At 37.2% G+C, this 18,459-nt stretch overlaps 3 protein-coding genes across 4 annotated transcripts; 1 reads left to right on the top strand and 2 right to left on the bottom strand.

Annotated features, from left to right (window-relative positions):
- Positions 1-602: 602 nt before the first annotated feature.
- LOC120112935 (uncharacterized) lies at positions 603-3,122 on the top strand. The gene is made up of 4 exons (XM_089926586.1): positions 603-781; positions 928-1,978; positions 2,072-2,245; positions 2,985-3,122. Exons 1-4 carry the CDS (start codon positions 603-605, stop codon positions 3,120-3,122), a joined length of 1,542 nt encoding a protein of 513 aa, XP_089782712.1.
- Positions 3,123-4,351: 1,229 nt separating this feature from the next.
- Positions 4,352-7,808, bottom strand: LOC149751494 (uncharacterized). Of its 2 annotated transcripts, XM_089926826.1 has the most exons (7): positions 6,218-7,808; positions 5,837-6,130; positions 5,559-5,722; positions 5,387-5,480; positions 5,219-5,314; positions 4,880-5,140; positions 4,352-4,786 (listed from the first exon to the last, which is right to left on the bottom strand). In XM_089926826.1, the coding sequence occupies exons 1-7, from the start codon at positions 6,272-6,274 to the stop codon at positions 4,499-4,501; spliced, it is 1,254 nt and encodes a 417-aa protein (XP_089782952.1). In that variant the 5' UTR covers positions 6,275-7,808; the 3' UTR covers positions 4,352-4,498. The 2 variants fall into 2 exon arrangements, with proteins under 2 accessions (XP_089782952.1, XP_089782951.1); XM_089926825.1 differs by having other exon boundaries at positions 5,219-5,480.
- A 794-nt stretch (positions 7,809-8,602) lies between these two features.
- LOC149751493 (protein MAINTENANCE OF MERISTEMS-like) lies at positions 8,603-9,911 on the bottom strand. Its single transcript, XM_089926827.1, has 3 exons — positions 9,098-9,911; positions 8,867-9,013; positions 8,603-8,795 (listed from the first exon to the last, which is right to left on the bottom strand). The coding sequence occupies exons 1-3, from the start codon at positions 9,809-9,811 to the stop codon at positions 8,637-8,639; spliced, it is 1,020 nt and encodes a 339-aa protein (XP_089782953.1). The 5' UTR covers positions 9,812-9,911; the 3' UTR covers positions 8,603-8,636.
- Positions 9,912-18,459: the final 8,548 nt, after the last annotated feature.

The following is an 18,459-nucleotide window of genomic DNA, read 5'->3' as shown; positions in this document are numbered from 1 at the left end:
TTTGAAGCGGAAGAAACTACAGTTCAGATTGTTCATGGATATTGTGACTTCCATTGCTGATCATTCGCATGGGATGGACCGGCTTCTTCGATTTTGCTTCTTGGATCCGGAAGAATGAAGCGGAAAGGGGAGACTTTGAAGCGGAAGAAACTACAGTTCAGATTGTTCATGGATATTGTGACTCCATTGCTGATTTCATATTCGAAATAAAGTTGCTATCCCTCTTTTCTCCTCTGTTTCCCAGCTTTGATCAAATGAAAACCCTGTTTTAGCTGCTGGATTATCTTGATGTTTTTCTGCCATTGCTCATATACTGTTTGGAGACCTAAACGTGTGACTCTCATTGATGATATCATATTCGAGAAATAGTTGCTGTGTCAGCATTCCCTTCGCTTCATCGTTGTAATAGCATTCGGAACTTCAATCATTTCCCCTTTTTTCATTTTTCTATTGTCATGGATTCCAAAAAAACAAATAGCCCTGTTTTCATGGCTATTTGTTCTTATGGTGGCGAAGCTATTATTATTTCCATCTCCGAAGACACAAATCTCGATCAAATTTACAAAGAAATAGTGGATAGGTGGAGACATCTGTCTGATACAATGGTAGAAGTTAAATATTTTATTCCAAACAAGTCTAGAATGGTTGTTTCGCTCCTGGGGGATAATGATGTTCGGAAAATGCATCAAATACACGTCAACTTAAATGCGCCGGTGATCGAGTTGGTTGTTAGTCATATTCCATGCTTGATCGAAGCAGCCGATGTCGTAATTGATATGAGGTAATGCAGTAGTTAATTGCATCTTTTTCTATTTTGGTAATCTTAGTTTAACTCTTTGTTGTATTGCATATTTCACATATTAGTTTTTTCATGTTAATCACTAATTTAATAGTTAGTATGCTGAATTTTTGTTAAACTAATTGTAGGGATAGTGGCCCAGCCCAAAATGTTGAGTGCAGTTGCCGATCAAAAAATTTTTCAAAAGGTAGCTCAAGTAATTTCGGTCGAGTTGTTGAAGAAACAAGAGCGGCAATCGAAGAGCAACCTAGTCAAAGAAATTCTTTGGATGCTTGGAAAACTTCTATTGAGGGTGTTGGTCAGGAGTTCAATGATGTGGAAACTCTTCGCGACACGATTCGCAACTTTTGCATTGCAAATTGTAGAGATTTTGTATTTGTGAAGAACGATCGCCTGCGAGTGACCGTGGAATGTGCATACGAAGGATGTGAATGGCGTATCCATGCTTCCCGACTTGGAAATCAAGAAAGCTTTGCAATTAAAAAAATGAATAGTCAGCATACATGTGGCGGAGGGTTGCAAGTCCGTTCGCATCCTAAGGCTTCGAAACGTTGGGTTTCAAACATAGTTAAAGAAAAACTTCAAGATATGCCGTTATATAGGCCTACTGATATCGTAAAGGATATTCGTCGAGAATATGGTGTTGAATTGCCGTATCATCAAGCTTGGCATGGCAAGGAGGTGGCTATGAAGGACCTTTATGGTCACAGATCAAAATCTTATGACCGGATACGCTGGTATTGCGATGCCATTCTTGAGACCAACCCTGGCAGCATAGCGAAGTATGAAACTATTGAAGGTCGATTCAGACGCCTATTTATTTCATTTCATGCTTCAGTAGTGGGTTTCATAAGAGGTTGTAGACCTTTGATTTTTATGGATGGAACATTTATAAAGCATAAGGATGGAGGAGTAGTTCTTGGTGCGACTTCCAAAGATGCGAACGACGATATGTTTCCTATTGCTTACGGTGTGGTCGATACGGAGACGGATGACAATTGGGACTGGTTTTGTCGGAATTTGAAAGAAGCAATTTATAGTTGCATTGAGTGGCGAAGTGAGCAGATCACATTTATGACGGATAGACATCAAGGAATTATTAAATCAGTGCCGAAGTACTTTCCTGGTAGTTACCACTCATATTGTTTCCGTCATGTGAAAGACAACTTCAAGAATCAGGTATGTATAGTCATATTTTTAATTTTCAGCATAGAATATATCTAACTAATTTAGGATGTTGATGATCTCATCCTTTTATTATTGTTAATGCAGGTGCTTGTCCATTATTGTGCAAGTGAGAGAAAAAGGCTGCTCGATTTACTAAATGCTGCTGCTTATACTCCAAGGCTGAATGTTTTCCACAAAATAATTAGCAAGCTTACATTAGATGCTCCAGGGAGTAGAACTTTTCTCCTTAATGCAAATCCGAAGCATTGGGCAAATGCAGTATTTCCAGGTCCACGATGGGGTATTATGACATCTAACGTGGCAGAGTGTTTCAATAGTTGGATCTTGGAGGCTCGCCATCTTCCCGTGCCTCAGTTGGTTGACCATATTAGGATTCAAATAATGACATTGATGCATGAACGGCGTAATCGAGGTTACAATATTCAAACAAATCTATGCCCAGATGCAGAGCAAGTATTGCATAGAAATGCAGAAGACGGTCGGAGATTATCCGTATTTACGTCAAACATAATGATATATGACGTAAAGGATACAAACTACTCTTGCGAAGTTGACCTCCAGAATAACAAATGCTCTTGTGGCGAGTGGCACATATTCCGCATGCCATGTAAGCATGCATGTGCATGCATTGAGAAGGCTGGTAGATCACTGTACCACTTCACTGATAATTGTTTCAAAACTGAAATGTACAGAGCAACATATGCCGAAGCTATTAGTCCAATTCCTGATATCGAGGAGCCCTATAGTGCCTCAGATGAGATTCATATTTTACCCCCAATCAGAAAGACTCGACCAGGTAGGCCAAAAAAAAAGAGAAGACCTTCGCAAGGGGAGTTAGTACGTCATATAAAATGTGGACGCTGCGGAAAGCTTGGGCACAACAGAAGAACTTGTAATGTGGCCATCGACTAAATATTTTGGAGATTAGGTGTAATGTATGGAGATCTGAATTTTTTATTTTTGTCGTAGTCATTTGCTTCTTATTTTGTTGTGGTAGAATTTTGCAGAAACAATTGATGTCAATGAAATGAATTGCATTGTTCTCTGGTTCCCCCGGCACACTCTTACTGGCACACCATGGCACACCTCTGGTTGTGCAACATGTCAGTCATATGTACTATGCAGCATACAGTAATCCGAAGCACACCGTTTATTAGTACTGGAACACTGTATTTATAGCAAATAAAAGGAGTTAACATAATATGGTACACCAAGGCACACTGTTAAACTTCACTGAAAGTTCCTGTCACCATGTTAAGTGAACTTCGAACACAATATGTGAATCCTGGCACACATTCCATACTGGTGCACACTTCATTGGATTGCAATGGAACGCATTTAAGTATGATTGGAATCCACTTCTAGAAGCCTGGCACATAAATGTTCATTCTACGCAAACAGTAAACTATGCTTGGAACACATTTCAGTATGTGGTGTGCAGACTTATAAAAGCCTGGCACTCATTTTTTTTAGGTTTGCACCCAATAAAAATTGCTTGGAACACACTTGTTTTAGACAATGTCAGATATTTGAGTTGCTTTGAAACAATTTCAGATACTTTAGTGTGCCATTTGCCCCGGCACACTCTTACTGTTGATGATATTGGACAAATATAAGACAGAAGCTTCTTGAAATTCAGATGATTCGCAAACAGTAAACTATGCTTGGAACGCATTTAAGTATGAGTGGAACCCATACATAAATCCCAAGCACACAACTGACACTTCTATTTAAACAATTGAACACACTTCTACATTCCTGGAACACAATTAATTACTGTTTGCACGCAGCATCGTTTGGTTGGAACACAGTAGTTGAATCCTGTCTCGGAAGTTAATGTTCAACAGAAACATGATTTTCACTTTGTACTTGCATATTTGTCCCGTACACTCAAGGTTTGCAAAGTTGGTCATTACTTTACTCAAAACCTGCTTTTCAACTAAAATAAAAACATACCTGTAAGAAAAACAGTATCGAAATCAATTAAATGCAGCATGACAAACCAAACCATGGCACCTAGCTTGGCACAAAATTTGTTAATGTTTGCACACATCAACGTTTGGTTGGAACACACTTGTTGTTATCTATCCCTGGAGGTTGTGTTCAACTGGCTTCTAGCGTTTCAGAAAATTCATTGTGCCATCAGAAGCATGGCACACCATGGCACCAAAAAAAAGGATGGCGGGGAGTCACAAAAATCAACAAATACACATTGTCATTGCATCCTTTATATAGCACGACAGCAAAGAGATATAGGCAAATTAGACTTTTCTCAAAATCATTCAATTTAATCGTCATAACTGTGTCAACCAGTATAATTACACAGAAATTAAAACTGTTACAAGAAAGATTTACATCTGAAGGTACTGTGTCAACCAGTATAATTACACAGAAATTAAAACTGTTACAAGAAAGATTTACATCTGAAGGTACTGTGTCAACCAGTATAATTACACAGAAATTAAAACTGTTACAAGAAAGATTTACATCTGAAGGCTCTATTCTCTATGCCTATTTCTTCTTCTCGTCATACCACGACCAGAACCTATCAATTGTAAGACAACGAGTATTTAACAAAAGTTTTCCTGCAACCCAGGTCCTGTACATAGAGGGATCCTTGAACTCCTCCGGTAATGCTCTGGTAGTGCCACGTATCAGTTCCTCGGCATACATGAGGACATACACCCCGCAGTCCACACTATCTAGTGGCTGTTGTGCGCACTCTCTAATTTCTCGAACGGGACAATCAGGGATATGGTATCCAATGCAATCTTCTAACCAGTGTCTCAAAAATGATGCCTGCAAGAATGTTCACAATATATTATATCTGCTTAACTTGTGATTCAATTTAAAAACAAAAACGATGTAAAAGATTGTACAATTGATACCCACAAATTTGACAACGTCATCTGGTACATGGAAGCTCCACATCGAGTTGTAGCATTCAAAACATTGGTTCGTCAAGTCCAGAGCAATTAGATACCAATGCCATCCCGTATTCATTGGAATAAATAAATATCTACACTGTTCGAGATCGAAAAGTTGAATTTGCCCTAACCACTTCCGAATACTAGGCTGCAAAGAATCTAAAATCTTTCTGGTAACATCAGCTGTCACATCACGAACGCTTGAAAGATGTGGAACTACAGCAGCCTATTAAATTTATAATGGCACACAATTAAAATGTTTCAAAACGTGGTTCCTCTAATTTAAAATGTTGATGTAAATAACCTGTATCTCGCAACGCATGTAAATACTTGGATTATCAACGGGCTCAACGTATTCTCGATGGAATAGCTCCAACACAGAAAAATACACGTTCATGACCTGTACTTCAGGAAAAATGTTAAATAAGCAAGTGATATAGATTAAACTGAGGTACGTCTCTAATTTACGTACATCACTGCGTAGTGGCCCATCATGAAGGAGCTGGACTATGGCATCACCAGTGCATGATGGTCTCAAATTATCTGCATCTTCCCATATTGTTTGCCTACGTATTTCATTGACATGTTTAAGGTACTTTATTTGTGAGAAATGTGAAATTGCACAGTTAATAAAAGAAACTTACTCGAAGTTGTTTCCTTGTAGAAAGAAATCAATAGCTTCTTCATAGTAAAGAGGAAGTATACCTTCCCCCTTCCCGTGATACGTTAGTTTTGGTGCCACTTTTATTGACCTTTCAGGCGACGCCGATCTCTCAACATCAATTATGTCACAGGATTGTAGTAATTGCTAAGAACAATTAAAAGTGAAGACAACAATATAAGTTAGCAAAGACATGGGATATTGAATCAGCAGCTGACATATGGATATAGAATTTTAGGGAAAATGAAAATAATGCTATACCTCTTTAGGAGGGAGAGTTTCTTTGACGATTGGAGTAGACCTGTGTAGCTCCATAAGTGCAGTACTTATAGGCAACAGAAACTTACTTGAGTAATCGGGCGAATCATCCAATTTCTTGACTTTCTGTTTTTTGTGTGCTCTTTTATAAGTCTTCGAAAATTGGGATATGGCTTTTGCTTTCTCCGTTGCCTTTCTCTCGCGTGCTCCAAACTTCACGCGCCTGCATAAGGAGGAGACATATTTGGTGGTCGATCCACATTTCTTCTCGCAAGGAGTATCATGCTCCCAAATAACCTGCTAGTATTATGCAATTTCAGTAAATTACAATAATTATTTAATTGTCAAATTATAATTTGCCTTACGATGCAAAAGTTACTCTACCTCCAAGTCATCTGCACTATGGTGCATATCCTCTTCTTCCGCATCGCATTGATCCATAGCATCATCAAAAGGTGTTGCTTCTCGAAGGAACTTTTCACCTTGTTGGACATCAGTGGGCCAAATAACCTGATAGGAATATGCATTTTACACTTCTACAATATACACTACAAATCTATAATCAAATAATGATGTCAAGAAAATAATTACAAACCTCCACCATTTCTTCACTATGTTGCAAAACCTCTAATTCCGCTGCAGCTTGATCCAGAGCTTCACCAACTGCAGTATGATCTTCCCTCACCTGAGAATGTGTGGTATTAAAGTCATACAAAAATACAAGTTCAACAAGAAGATTGAGTTAATAATTCGTCAAACTTTGATTACCATTGTAGAACCAGTCGCATGCTCAGTTCGTTGGTCATCCGACAAGAGGCCCTTATCTTGGAGGACCTTTTCGACTATGGACAACCTCTTATCTATCAGGACCAACCGGCGATCGTCCCCCCCTTCATCATCCCCAACAGTTTCAGGGTCTTGTAAACTAAAGCCATGTCTTCTTAAACAGCTCTCAACCAATGTCATGCGTTTCTCTATGCTTTCCATTGGATGAGGTTCCCTATGGCTAGATGAAGGTAACTAAAACAAAAGAGTTATCAAACTAACTGTATGTATTTCCTTAAAGACTGTTGAAATTATATGTGCGCAAGTTGTTTGTAAGCATGTGCTAGCAAGAATTAATGATGTGCGTAGAAAAGATAGGTGTGTGCCAAATGGAGCTAAGTGTATGCCGGCAAGTGAAAAGTGCATACCGAATGCAAGTAAATAGGTGCCTAATGGTTTAAAGTTATTGCTATTGCGAAAGAATAATGGTTACAGATATGATATATTGTGTGCCATATAGAAATAAGAACTTCCCATCAATTTACAGGACTTCCCATCAATTTACAGGAGTGTTCCAAATGAAGAAAGATGTGTGCCGAGTTGTTGTTAGTGTGTGCTGCCAATAAATATTGATGTCTAGATGCAAGAGGAAAGAAGAAGGGGCATCGGGAAGAAGAGAAGAAAAAAGAAAAGAAAAAGAAATGCTTAACAAACGCTTAAACTGTGTATTACAGTTTCAGATACTATTATTTCTATGCTTAAAAGTGTATCGGAGTTTCATAAAATTCAGCATGCCATCTTATGCAACATTTTCTGAATATCACTTAACTGGGTGCACAGTTTAATTAACTATGTTCGCAGTTAATTTATCTGTGTTCGGAAACAAAGAAATTGTGTGCAGAGTAGAACTTATTGTGTGCATAATTGAAGCAACTATGTTTCAGGGTAGAATAACAGTCTTCAAACTTTGCCAAACCTTCTATTCATCAAAATTAAGTGTTCACTATTTCATTAAGAGATGTAGCAATGTAGATTTAGTGTTTACTCCATTTTAGTACCCCATCTCAAACCACTTTCAACAATTTCAGAATAATACTTAACTGTGTGCGCAGTTTTATTAACTGTGTTCGCAGTTAATTTAACTGTGCTTTCCAACAAATAAACTGTGTGCATAGTTGAAATAACTATGTTCCGGGATAGAATAACGGTGTTCAAATATTACTAAACCTTGTACTTATCAAAAATAGGAGTTCACTGTTTCATTTTGGGATGTGCCAATCTGGATTGAGTGTTTATGCCCTTTTACTACCTCATCCCAACCACTTCTACAGCAATTCCCTAATAACGTTTAACTGTGTGCACAGTTCTATTTACTATGTTGACAGACAAAATAACTGAGTTCCGAAACAAATAAACTGTGTGTATAGTATCATAAACTGTGTGCACAGTTGAAATAACTGTGTTCCGGGGTAGAATAACGGTGATTAAACTTTGCCAAACCTTCTACTCATCAAAAATAGGAGTTCACTGCTTCATTTTGGGATGTGCCAATCTGGATTGAGTGTTTATGCCCTTTTACTACCTCATCCCAACCACTTCTACAACAATTTCCTAATAACGTTTAACTGTGTGCACAGTTCTATTTACTATGTTGACAGACAAAATAACTGTGTTCCGAAACAAATAAACTGTGTGTATAGTATCATAAACTGTGTGCACAGTTGAAATAACTGTGTTCCGGGGTAGAATAACGGTGATTAAACTTTGCCAAACCTTCTACTCATCAAAAATAGGAGTTCACTGCTTCATTTTGGGATGTGCCAATCTGGATTGAGTGTTTATGCCCTTTTACTACCTCATCCCAACCACTTCTACAACAATTTCCTAATAACGTTTAACTGTGTGCACAGTTCTATTTACTATGTTGACAGATAAAATAACTGTGTGCTGCCAAGAAATAATGATGTCTATCTACAAGAGAGGTGTGTGCCAAATGTACATAAGTGTGTGCCGCCAATTGAAAGATACGTGCGAAAGTCTAGAATGATTGTAAGATTTCTGTACAAACATTGAAAATGTTTTGTAAACCCTTTACCAATGCATCATCTCTTCGCATCTCTATGGAAGCAACGTCTCGTGGCCTTCCTCGCGAGAGAATGTGCAACTCCTCCTCTCTAGGCTCTAGCTTCTCGATCACCTGTTGCAAGCGAAAACTTAAGTTTGGCATCAACTCAAATTATTTTCGATGTAACAAATAATAAGTCAAACCTGATATCGTTTTAAGTTCTTCATGATTTCAGAAATCACGTCCACCTTGCGAGGAAATGAGACATTGCTCCAACGCAGGAGACGTGGATACATGAAGGTGGGTCGTTGGCTTCCAACAAGGCTGTTCGCATGCTCAACAGCCCATGCCTGCAAAAAATCAATGTAAACATAAAATTAAAAGTAAATACATATCTTAACAATGAAATTAAAAATAGATATTAAGATGCTTACCACCAAAGCGACCGTGCAGCCGTCCATATATTTAGCCGATCCTTTCCCAGTGATATTCCTTGACCGCACACTATCGGCTACACTAGGTATTTGTTGGCGAAGAAAAGCAAAAACAGCAAGACCCCAACTATATGAACCTAAGCGGTCTAAATCATCAAGATATGAACATAATGCCTTAGGAACGTAATAGTGTATAGTTGGAAAGAGGATAGTCACAAAGACATATAGAACCCATAACTTTGTGAAATCCTCTACATCTTGTTGTCCGCTCTTTCCAACAAGAAATTGTAATCTACTCTTTACTGCATTTCTATTGGCTTTTTTATGGTCCCCCTCAAAAAAACGGATGATGAGGTCAGACGTGACCCTCCCCTTACTATGCAATTCTACCTCATCGCCCGTCGCACTTAGACCAAGAATTAGTGCAAAATCGCTCCCTACAAAAGGAACTAAAACCTTACCAAACCAAAAACCCTCCTCCTCGTCATCCCAGAAGGAGAGCAGAGTGTCCAGGACAGGCCTACTCTGTTTAATATATGGCAGACCTAGCAAATGGCCAAAAGGTGTGCCGGTGATCCTAACCTTTTGCTCATGCGACAATAACGGAACTAGGGTGACCATAAAATTAACAAAATGGCTGAAATAGCACCTACCATTGACCATATTTTTAGGGCCAACAGCATGTGCTCTGCGTTTAGTCTTAATTGGAGCCATGAAAATTGTCTGCAACACAAATATATTCAAACACAAATTGTGAATAAAATCAACTCAAAAATAGAAACATATAATTGAGTAAAACATAGACGGGATAATGAATGATTTTAATAAACTATAACAACGAACAGAGGACGAAAGAAATTAAATCCTAAGCATTCGCACATTATGAAAATAAATGCCCAACAATACTATATTACAGTTTGTTGCTACGAAAACCTAATCGAGAAATTATGATCCAGGGATTACAAATCGTCGAAGAACCGGCAATATGCCTCGGAGAGGGTTTGGGAAGCGAGGTCGAACGAAGCGCCGTCGACCAACGATCAGGGCGAAGACGCGAGCGTCAAGGAAAGCTTCAGGTGTGGGAGTCGACAAAATGCCGTCGTCTCAGAGCTCTCAGTCGGAGACCGGCCGGAAAATAGAGTCGACAGAGGAACTCTCGGTCTGGAGCAAGAGTGATTTCCCGGTGGGTAGCTTGTTTACGGTCTTAGGGTTTCAAACGGGGGACACCAGATCAACCGGAATCGGTGAGGAAGATGGAAATTTTCGTGGGGAGGAGATAGGATTGCAAAATGGGGGAAAAGGGGAAGAGATGAAGCCGAATCCGTTGGGGACTTCAGGGCTAATATCGTCTCAAACAGAAAGAGAGAAACGAGATGGACCGGCTGTTTCGGGATATATCTCAGGGTTATTTTCGTCTCAAACATAACGGCACAAACGGGATGGACCGGCTGTTACAAATAGAGTAAACAGGGACTAAAAATTATAGTCCGGTCCAACACTGGACCGGCCATTAATTCCCCCTAGTTTTTTTCCCCCCTTATTTTATTCGGTTCCTCTCCTCCAATCAGCTTGGAGAGAGTGTCGCTTCGCTCGGCCTAACGTCAGAATTAGCAGTTTATTATGGTTATTATAAGACTAATACTTTTGTCCAATTAATGGAAATCCCTTAGCTTTCCTGCTTACATGCCTTAGAAAAATATGAATTAGATTTAAAAAACTTTGAATTGGTAGCCGTCAGAAGGAATATAATTTGATAAAAATAAAAAAAATAGTATAATGTTTTTTTTTAAAAAATAGCAGAATGGAGCGCAAGTGCATATCTACCGAAAGACAAACCGTGTCACAGACTGCTTTGCTTTCTACGTGGCTTAGCATTTCGGAGAGGTTTTTTGAACTTATCAGGAGTGTCTCCTCCTGCACTGTATCTAAACTAGAGCAGGGTGAGCAGTACCAAAAAAAATAAAAAATTTAAATTTTGACCTGAACATCTTGATTTTTTCTTTAAACATAACACCCTAATTATTAGTATTAAAAATATAAATACAAGTAACGGCCGTTGCTCAAATCATTAAACACTAGACTAGATGGCGGCTGTTTATCTTTCTTCTCTGTTGTTATAATACCATAATAACTAAGGGGTCTAAAATCATTATAACAGTCACTAACACTATAATAGCCATTATTAAACCTTGACAACTTATTAGATAATGATGAAGTGTTTTAATTGTGCTATTGGTTGGATCCTCGAAATCTAATGCTGCCCATGGGAATATCTCTGTCCAATTAAGCCATCAAAAGTGGCAAGTTTTCTTTTCCTTTTTTTAAAAAACATCAATAGGAAATGATGAGTTTTTTTTTCTAAGCAAATAGCATTAGTAGCTTTACCAAAACTCTCTGTATATCAAGAAACAATAAATTTAAAAAGTAGTAATTTAATCAATTTTTTATATTTCAATGAACTCCTATCGTTCCTTTAGAGGTCGGGCTTTTGAAAGTTCAACAAATTTATTTATTAGAAAACAAAGAAATATGTTTTGTGGGAGGAAAAAGACAAATAGAAGGTGTGCTTGATGAATACTAAATTCATTCTGTTCCTATACTTCAATAAAAAGATTAAACTAAGTTGTTAGAGAAAATATTAAATAAGTAAGGCGATCCATATGGTGAGGTAGCTTAAAGAGCAAGAATAAATGATTCCGGTTTACAACAAGGGAAATCTAGCTCCACTGATCGGTTCATAAATTAAGATCACCAACCTATATATATATATATATATATATATATATATATATATATATATATATATATATATATATATATATATATATATATATATATATATATATATATATATATATATATATTATTCTTAGGTTATGTGGATAATTAAATCTAGAAAGTTCAAAATTCAACATTGTCAAATGCGATGTGGGATGCATGTATAGACCACTTAGATAATGTGGTAAACTTCTTAAATTGAACAACATATTAGCCGGCTGTTATTGAGCAAGTAATCTTGTTCCCCTCAACCCATGTATTTATATGCAAATCGTGTATATGCATGCATAATAGTTTTTTTATTTGTGTTCATAAAAAATCATATATCATACCATATAATACTAAATAAATATATATATTGATCCAATATTGAAATAAATTCATGAGATTTGATCCCATCGGATCTAGACAATCTTATTTAACTTTATTTTGAATCTATTGTTTTGAAAAAAATAAGTTTCTTGAATATTTTTTTCTTTTACATCGAATTGTGTCCCATAAAAGAAATGTTTAAAAAATTACTTACTTGTTCGAATCTTTCATTTGGGACCCGATGGATCCATTCTTTTTTCTATTTAAAGATCAGCCCTTTGTCTCTACATTACCGTGTTGAGAATTCTTTGTAGATGAAGAGATGTCGAAATAACTTATTACTTATTAAACAAGTCCTCCTACATCTATATATAAACGTTGGCTCATCAAGAATACGCAAGAAAGCACTTCGCATTGTTGATTCATCGCCAGAGATGGCTTAGAACCAATAATTCATTATCTAATGGAGGAGAGAAAGATACTAATTTCTCTCTAGTCAATCTTACTTTAGATATCATTAGGGGGAAATGGCATGGCAGGGTGACAGGCTATGCCTAAGGGACCATGGATAGCATATAAAAACTTTTGAGTAAAAAGAAAAATGAGACCATCTTTGACCAGGGACTGGTCTTACTAATATGTTCCTTCCTCTCTTTAAATGCTCTTGCATGGAGAAATTACCCTCTACCACTGAGTTCCAGACACTGAGTCGGATGCGACTCGAACGGGTCGGGTCGGCTCGGATGAAAAGAAGAGAGAACATGGTGCACAAATTAGGCTTGGGTTATCTTCTCATGGAAATCCTTGAATCATGTTAGGTATCTTGGCTCAATCATATCAATATGGCCTGTGGACCCCAAGTTATGTGCTGAGAGTGCTTGAAACAGAGCAGCTTATAGCATTGCATTTATCTGAGTGGAGAGAAAGGAACCACGTACCACACTCTCTAGCACAGTCCTTGCTCCATTTTTAAGCTTGGCTAAAGTGATGGGCCGAGTCAACTCTAGTCAATTGGGTGACGCCTGCTTTCATCCTCCAAACAGGGACCTTTGAAAGTAATGTGCTCTTGCAGATTAAGCCAAGCAAATTCTGATCTAGCTTGGTGGGTTATCACATCATCTTTGGTCATTACTTCGGACGATACACGATGAATCAAATCGAGCTAGCGTGGCACACCGGACCTCTATCAAACCTACTAATGTACATCATATGTGCTGTTGTGATGTACATGCATGCATGTTTATGTACATGGACTGAATTAATTATTGATCTGAATGTGATGAGACCTATCTTTATGTATGGTTATTTAGTGGAGAAATGATAGTTGCATGGTGGAAAAATGTGTGTGTGTAACTAGTGGGAGAAAGAGGCAAAGAATCAATGTGGCTCCCACTAAGGAAGGTGGCATCTATAATAAACATATATGGTGGTCCTGGCCCTGGATCTGAATAGATCTCCCTTGGATATGTCCCTTGTCATTACACTTGACTATTCTTCAGTTTCCACTGCTGGAAAATTGATAGTTTGTGTCCTATGAGCTGATCTCTTGGTCATACATCAGAGGAGTATGTGCTGGAGTTCTGGATTTGCTGGTCCTGACATCTCTGGATAGATGGATGGCCATCAAACAACACACATCGTGTATGATATAGAATGCGCTCATGAACTACCTTATTTGATGGCCATCCATCTTTTGATGGCAGCTATTCATATGGTTGCATAGCACTCTATGGTGCCTCATACACCGTAGGAGATCTGTGCTCGAGTAAACCTGGATGAGTAGTAGTAAGCTGTAGATAGATCAATCCAGGATAATAAAGCCCAACTCAATAGAAGATTTAGTTGAGATTCAATTGAGAAGTTGTTGCCTACCCCTTTATTATGAGGAGGGGAGTTAAAAGAGAGAGAAAGCAGCAGATTGCATTATAATTCAGAAATAAGAAAGGAGGCCATTAGTGTATCATATCATTAGTCTAAGAATTCCTGGATGTGGAACAACTTGCGCTGAACATATACTGCTTTGCACCGAAATTGGGGTCTGATTGGAAGCCCTAGCCAATAACAAGAAAACAACTATATATGCTAGCAAGAAACTACTTGGATAAATAGCAGTCATGGTTTTGCTGCAACTAGACAGACTTGTGATGTAGGAGAGTGCAGTAAAAAGACACCTAGAATATGCAAGGAGCCAAATCAAGTTGGCATCTCATTGTTTCATAAGTAGATATCAAATAAAAATGATTCGATTATTAATTATCTTATCTTCCGGTTTTGTACAATTTTCTTTGTTTGTTGTTTTGTGAATGACATGTTTAGTGGTATTCCACTCCTTTTGCTAAAAAAAAGAGCGAAATGTGGGAGCCATGGGGATTGGAAATATTAAAAGATACTAGTGAAGGACCTTTGGTTAATTTTATTTTTCACATGTATTGTATGAAAATAACATAGATAAAATATGTATAAGTCCCTATACATAATTTTATTTTCAGTTTGCCTCCTTTAAATAGCAACACCATCACCAGGTATATGTAAGTCCCTACATGTAATAAGTTATTTTTAGATCTGCCATCTTGAAGTTGCATCACCATTTACTGATAGAGACAGCAAATAGCTTGAAGTACTTGGATTTAAACACAAAATTAAAATTAAATAAGCATTCCTATATGAATCAAAGTTACTTTATGTTCCTTGATTTAATGCAAGCACACCATCTCTATATGCATAAAAATGCAAAATAACTAATAAATCCCTCCCTACACTTATCTTAACTTGTTTTTAGATCCACCATTTTGTATTTTTCAGTAGACGAGTCTACCGTGAGACTATAATCTATCTATCTGTCTATATAATAACTTAATGATCATCTTTATCTCCTCCCAGGCACATTTCCAAAACAAATCCATTCAAACACCCAACAGTGCTGCTATTTAGTTATAATTTTTCAAGAAAAATACTGCTATTTAAGGTGATGGATCTAGAAGAAATTTATGATATAAACAAGGGATTATAAATAACTTAATCTTCCGTAATATGTGGACATGGGTTTTGGCTATGCGTTCAATAAGAATGGGTTCGATCACCAAACATTATTTCATTTTCAAAACTTATAAATTAGATAAATAAGACTTTAGCACAGATAGCATGCATTTCTTATCTTCTTCTCTTGCAATTCTAGAACCTCTTTCTGTCATCTCTATGAATTATAATGCTAAATTCCACAGATCAGCTCCACCATCATCCCCAAAACACTGGTTGCACGAGGCCTAAACCTGAAGAGTCCTTGGAAGTTTTGTCTAATCCAGCCCAAATAAAAGTCCGAGCCTACTATAGTAATTAGCTAGGCTTTTTTCGTGGCCTTCGGCCTCTCGCATGTATGCTACTGATTTGTTTCCATGTCAGAATCAAAGCAGTAGTTCACAAGCATCTTATCTTAGTGCTTACCATTTAATGAGATTTAAAGTCTGAGGCATACCCCGAGAGAGAGAGAGAGAGAGAGAGAGAGAGAGAGAGAGAGAGAGAGAGAGAGAGAGACTGGTATGAACGGAAATATACAAAGCAACGAGAAGCAAGTTGTTTCTTAATAATATTTTCTTCCAAAGTCCGCTCTTACAATCCATTGAACTCACATGAATCCAACGCTATGTTGATGTATTGACGAATAGATTTCAATCAATAAACCTAGGATGAAGTGTCTCACTTCCTGATCCATTCTTACTCAAGAAAAAGATGGATTGACGAATTGAGGAAAGAATTACTAGGACTGTCTAATTCCATATATTGCCAGAAGTCCTTCATTTGTTTCTTTTAAGGGAAAGCTGATAGATCTTCCAGTTTCACAACGAGAGAGAGAGAGAGAGAGAGAGAGAGAGAGAGAGAGAGAGAGAGAGAGAGAGAGAGAGAACAAAGCTGATATTATATTTGAGAAGGCTGAATGCATGGTGAATTACACATTAATACTAAAACCAAAACAAAGTGATCCTATCAAAAAATAAAGGTTATATTCTGAATTCTACATGGCTCAAATAAATGCGACGCCCAGAAGAATTAGATTTTGCTGAAGGACTAAAAATACTTGAAACTAGCAGCTTAAAAGGTTCATTTAATGCGTTCCTCAGCAATGAAGATCTAATGGATGTACGTACATGCATCTGAATTCAGAACAATGCTTATAACTTTAACAAACAGCTTTAATCTTTCGTGTGGCTACTTGATGTCTCATGAATAATTAAACTACGAGGGGTAAGCAACCACTCAGTGTGATGGACGTTATCCAGATATGAGATCAATATAAAATTATTGTAGTGTTTGATAAGTAAATCTACTGACAGGGATGCCTGAAAGCAACGTTCCCACCTAGTCTTACTGATCACTTTACTGACGTTTTGGCCAGCCATTTTGACCTAAAAAATAGTGAAGTGGGGAAATGAGCTTAGAACATTCTCCACGTTATGCCCCTCTCTCTGAACTACCTGTCACTCACTCTCCTTACAAGTAGTTTTGTCATGGCAAGAGGACTATTGGGTGGTGTATGAAACTTCTTCCTTGCAAATTGTTTTAGGTGACACTATGCCAACCGTGTACATGATTATCTGGAGGACCATGATCGATCAAATAGTTAGAAAAACTAGTCATGCTTACTGTCGTATTATGGCTCAAGATAAACAATTTCAAGAAAGTTATCAAAATTTATACTCAGAAGTTTGGAGCACATCTTGAGTAGAAGATATCATTCTTAAGCTACCAGAATTATCAAAATTTCTGATTGAATACATTAGCAAGCGTGTGTGTGTGTGTGTGTGTATGAGAGAGAGAGAGAGAGAGAGAGAGAGAGAGAGAGAGAGAGAGAGAGAAGGAGGGAGGGAGGGAGAGCTTCAAAAAGAAGATTCAGATACAAATGTATAAACCTCTGTCTTCATCAATAATTCAACTCCTTACAAGAAGTATTTCAAAAAGGAAAAATAATTTATTCTTGTTGAATATCCGAATCACATTGCATTTGAAGATTTGAGGTCATGCTAACATTGCACTTGAAGATTTGAGGTCATGCTATAGCTCAGCATTTAATTAAGTGGATGGATATTTCGTGCCTTTTCAGTTTAATAATGCTGCATGCGTCTGCTGAATGTTTCAATCTTGATATAAAGAAAGATTAGTAGACAAATTGCAGCAATGGTGTTGAGATGTCTGCGACAAATGGTAGCGTGTATATCTTTCCAACAAACAACTTTGATGTGAATGAACACTTCGAAGTCGGTCATTGTTTGCGGTCATGATTAATTTTGAATAGCTTTGAAAAAGCTATCAGCATGTCATATAACCACTCTTATAATTTATTGATGCACTCTGAAAATGGTTCAGTAACTCATGAAAAATTTTCTCAGGTCAATCTTGGTTATATCTCAATCCCAACAACTATAATCTTGTTTGTATATGTGGTAGTCGGTAAAAAAAATAACGAAACTAATCCACTGATTCGCAATGAATTATTTAATCCACCCAGATGTTCTATCTGATAATGTCATGATATTGATCAAACCTCACACGAAATTTCTTATTTTGAAGTGCTTGACAAGTAATTCAAGAGAACCATATGTTCTAGTCTTCCATTTCTTTGCAGATATTATTGAAAAAAATGCTTTCCATCTCGTGAATCTTGACGTGATCATTTAAGTTAATTTTCTATATACACTGACTACTATGTTCCTTGCAAGATGTTATAGAGTTATTTTAAAGATAATTCAACTATAAGAGGCTATTTCTGTTGACATATATCCATAAAATTTATAAGTCATGTCCATCACTAGTCTCGATCAAGCTTTTTTATCTTTGAATATATTGATATTTGATAAGAATTCTTAGAATGGAATTTAACAATTATAGAGCTTTTATCTGTTATTTAGGTTTTTGAGAGAGCAAGAGCATAGTTTATCATCAGAGACTGCTGAATGGAGGAGACTGTAATATACAATTGTATTGCTGAATGGATGAGACTGTAATATAAAATTTTATGAAGACTTTCTTCACTAGTATAGCTATCATCAACTCAATTCAACTCAACTATATCTTAATCCCTAACTAGCTAGTTGGTGTCGGCTCATGATCAGATGGTTTAGAATTTTGATTCTATCCATGAAGTTAATTGCATGACTTCGTTCCAACCGGCAAAAAACACTTACATTCCTGAATATATAGCTCTTGTCATGAAGATTGTAACTACAGAGCTTAGATAAGAAGTTTCCCACCACAAGAAAGACCACATAGAAATACAAAAC

Source organism: Phoenix dactylifera, chromosome 12 (genome assembly GCF_051530095.1).
Source record: "Phoenix dactylifera cultivar Ajwa chromosome 12, Ajwa_hap1_PhDact_Kaust_v1.1, whole genome shotgun sequence".
Lineage (NCBI taxonomy): Eukaryota > Viridiplantae > Streptophyta > Magnoliopsida > Arecales > Arecaceae > Phoenix > Phoenix dactylifera.
This window is presented reverse-complemented; position numbering and strand designations above follow the sequence as displayed.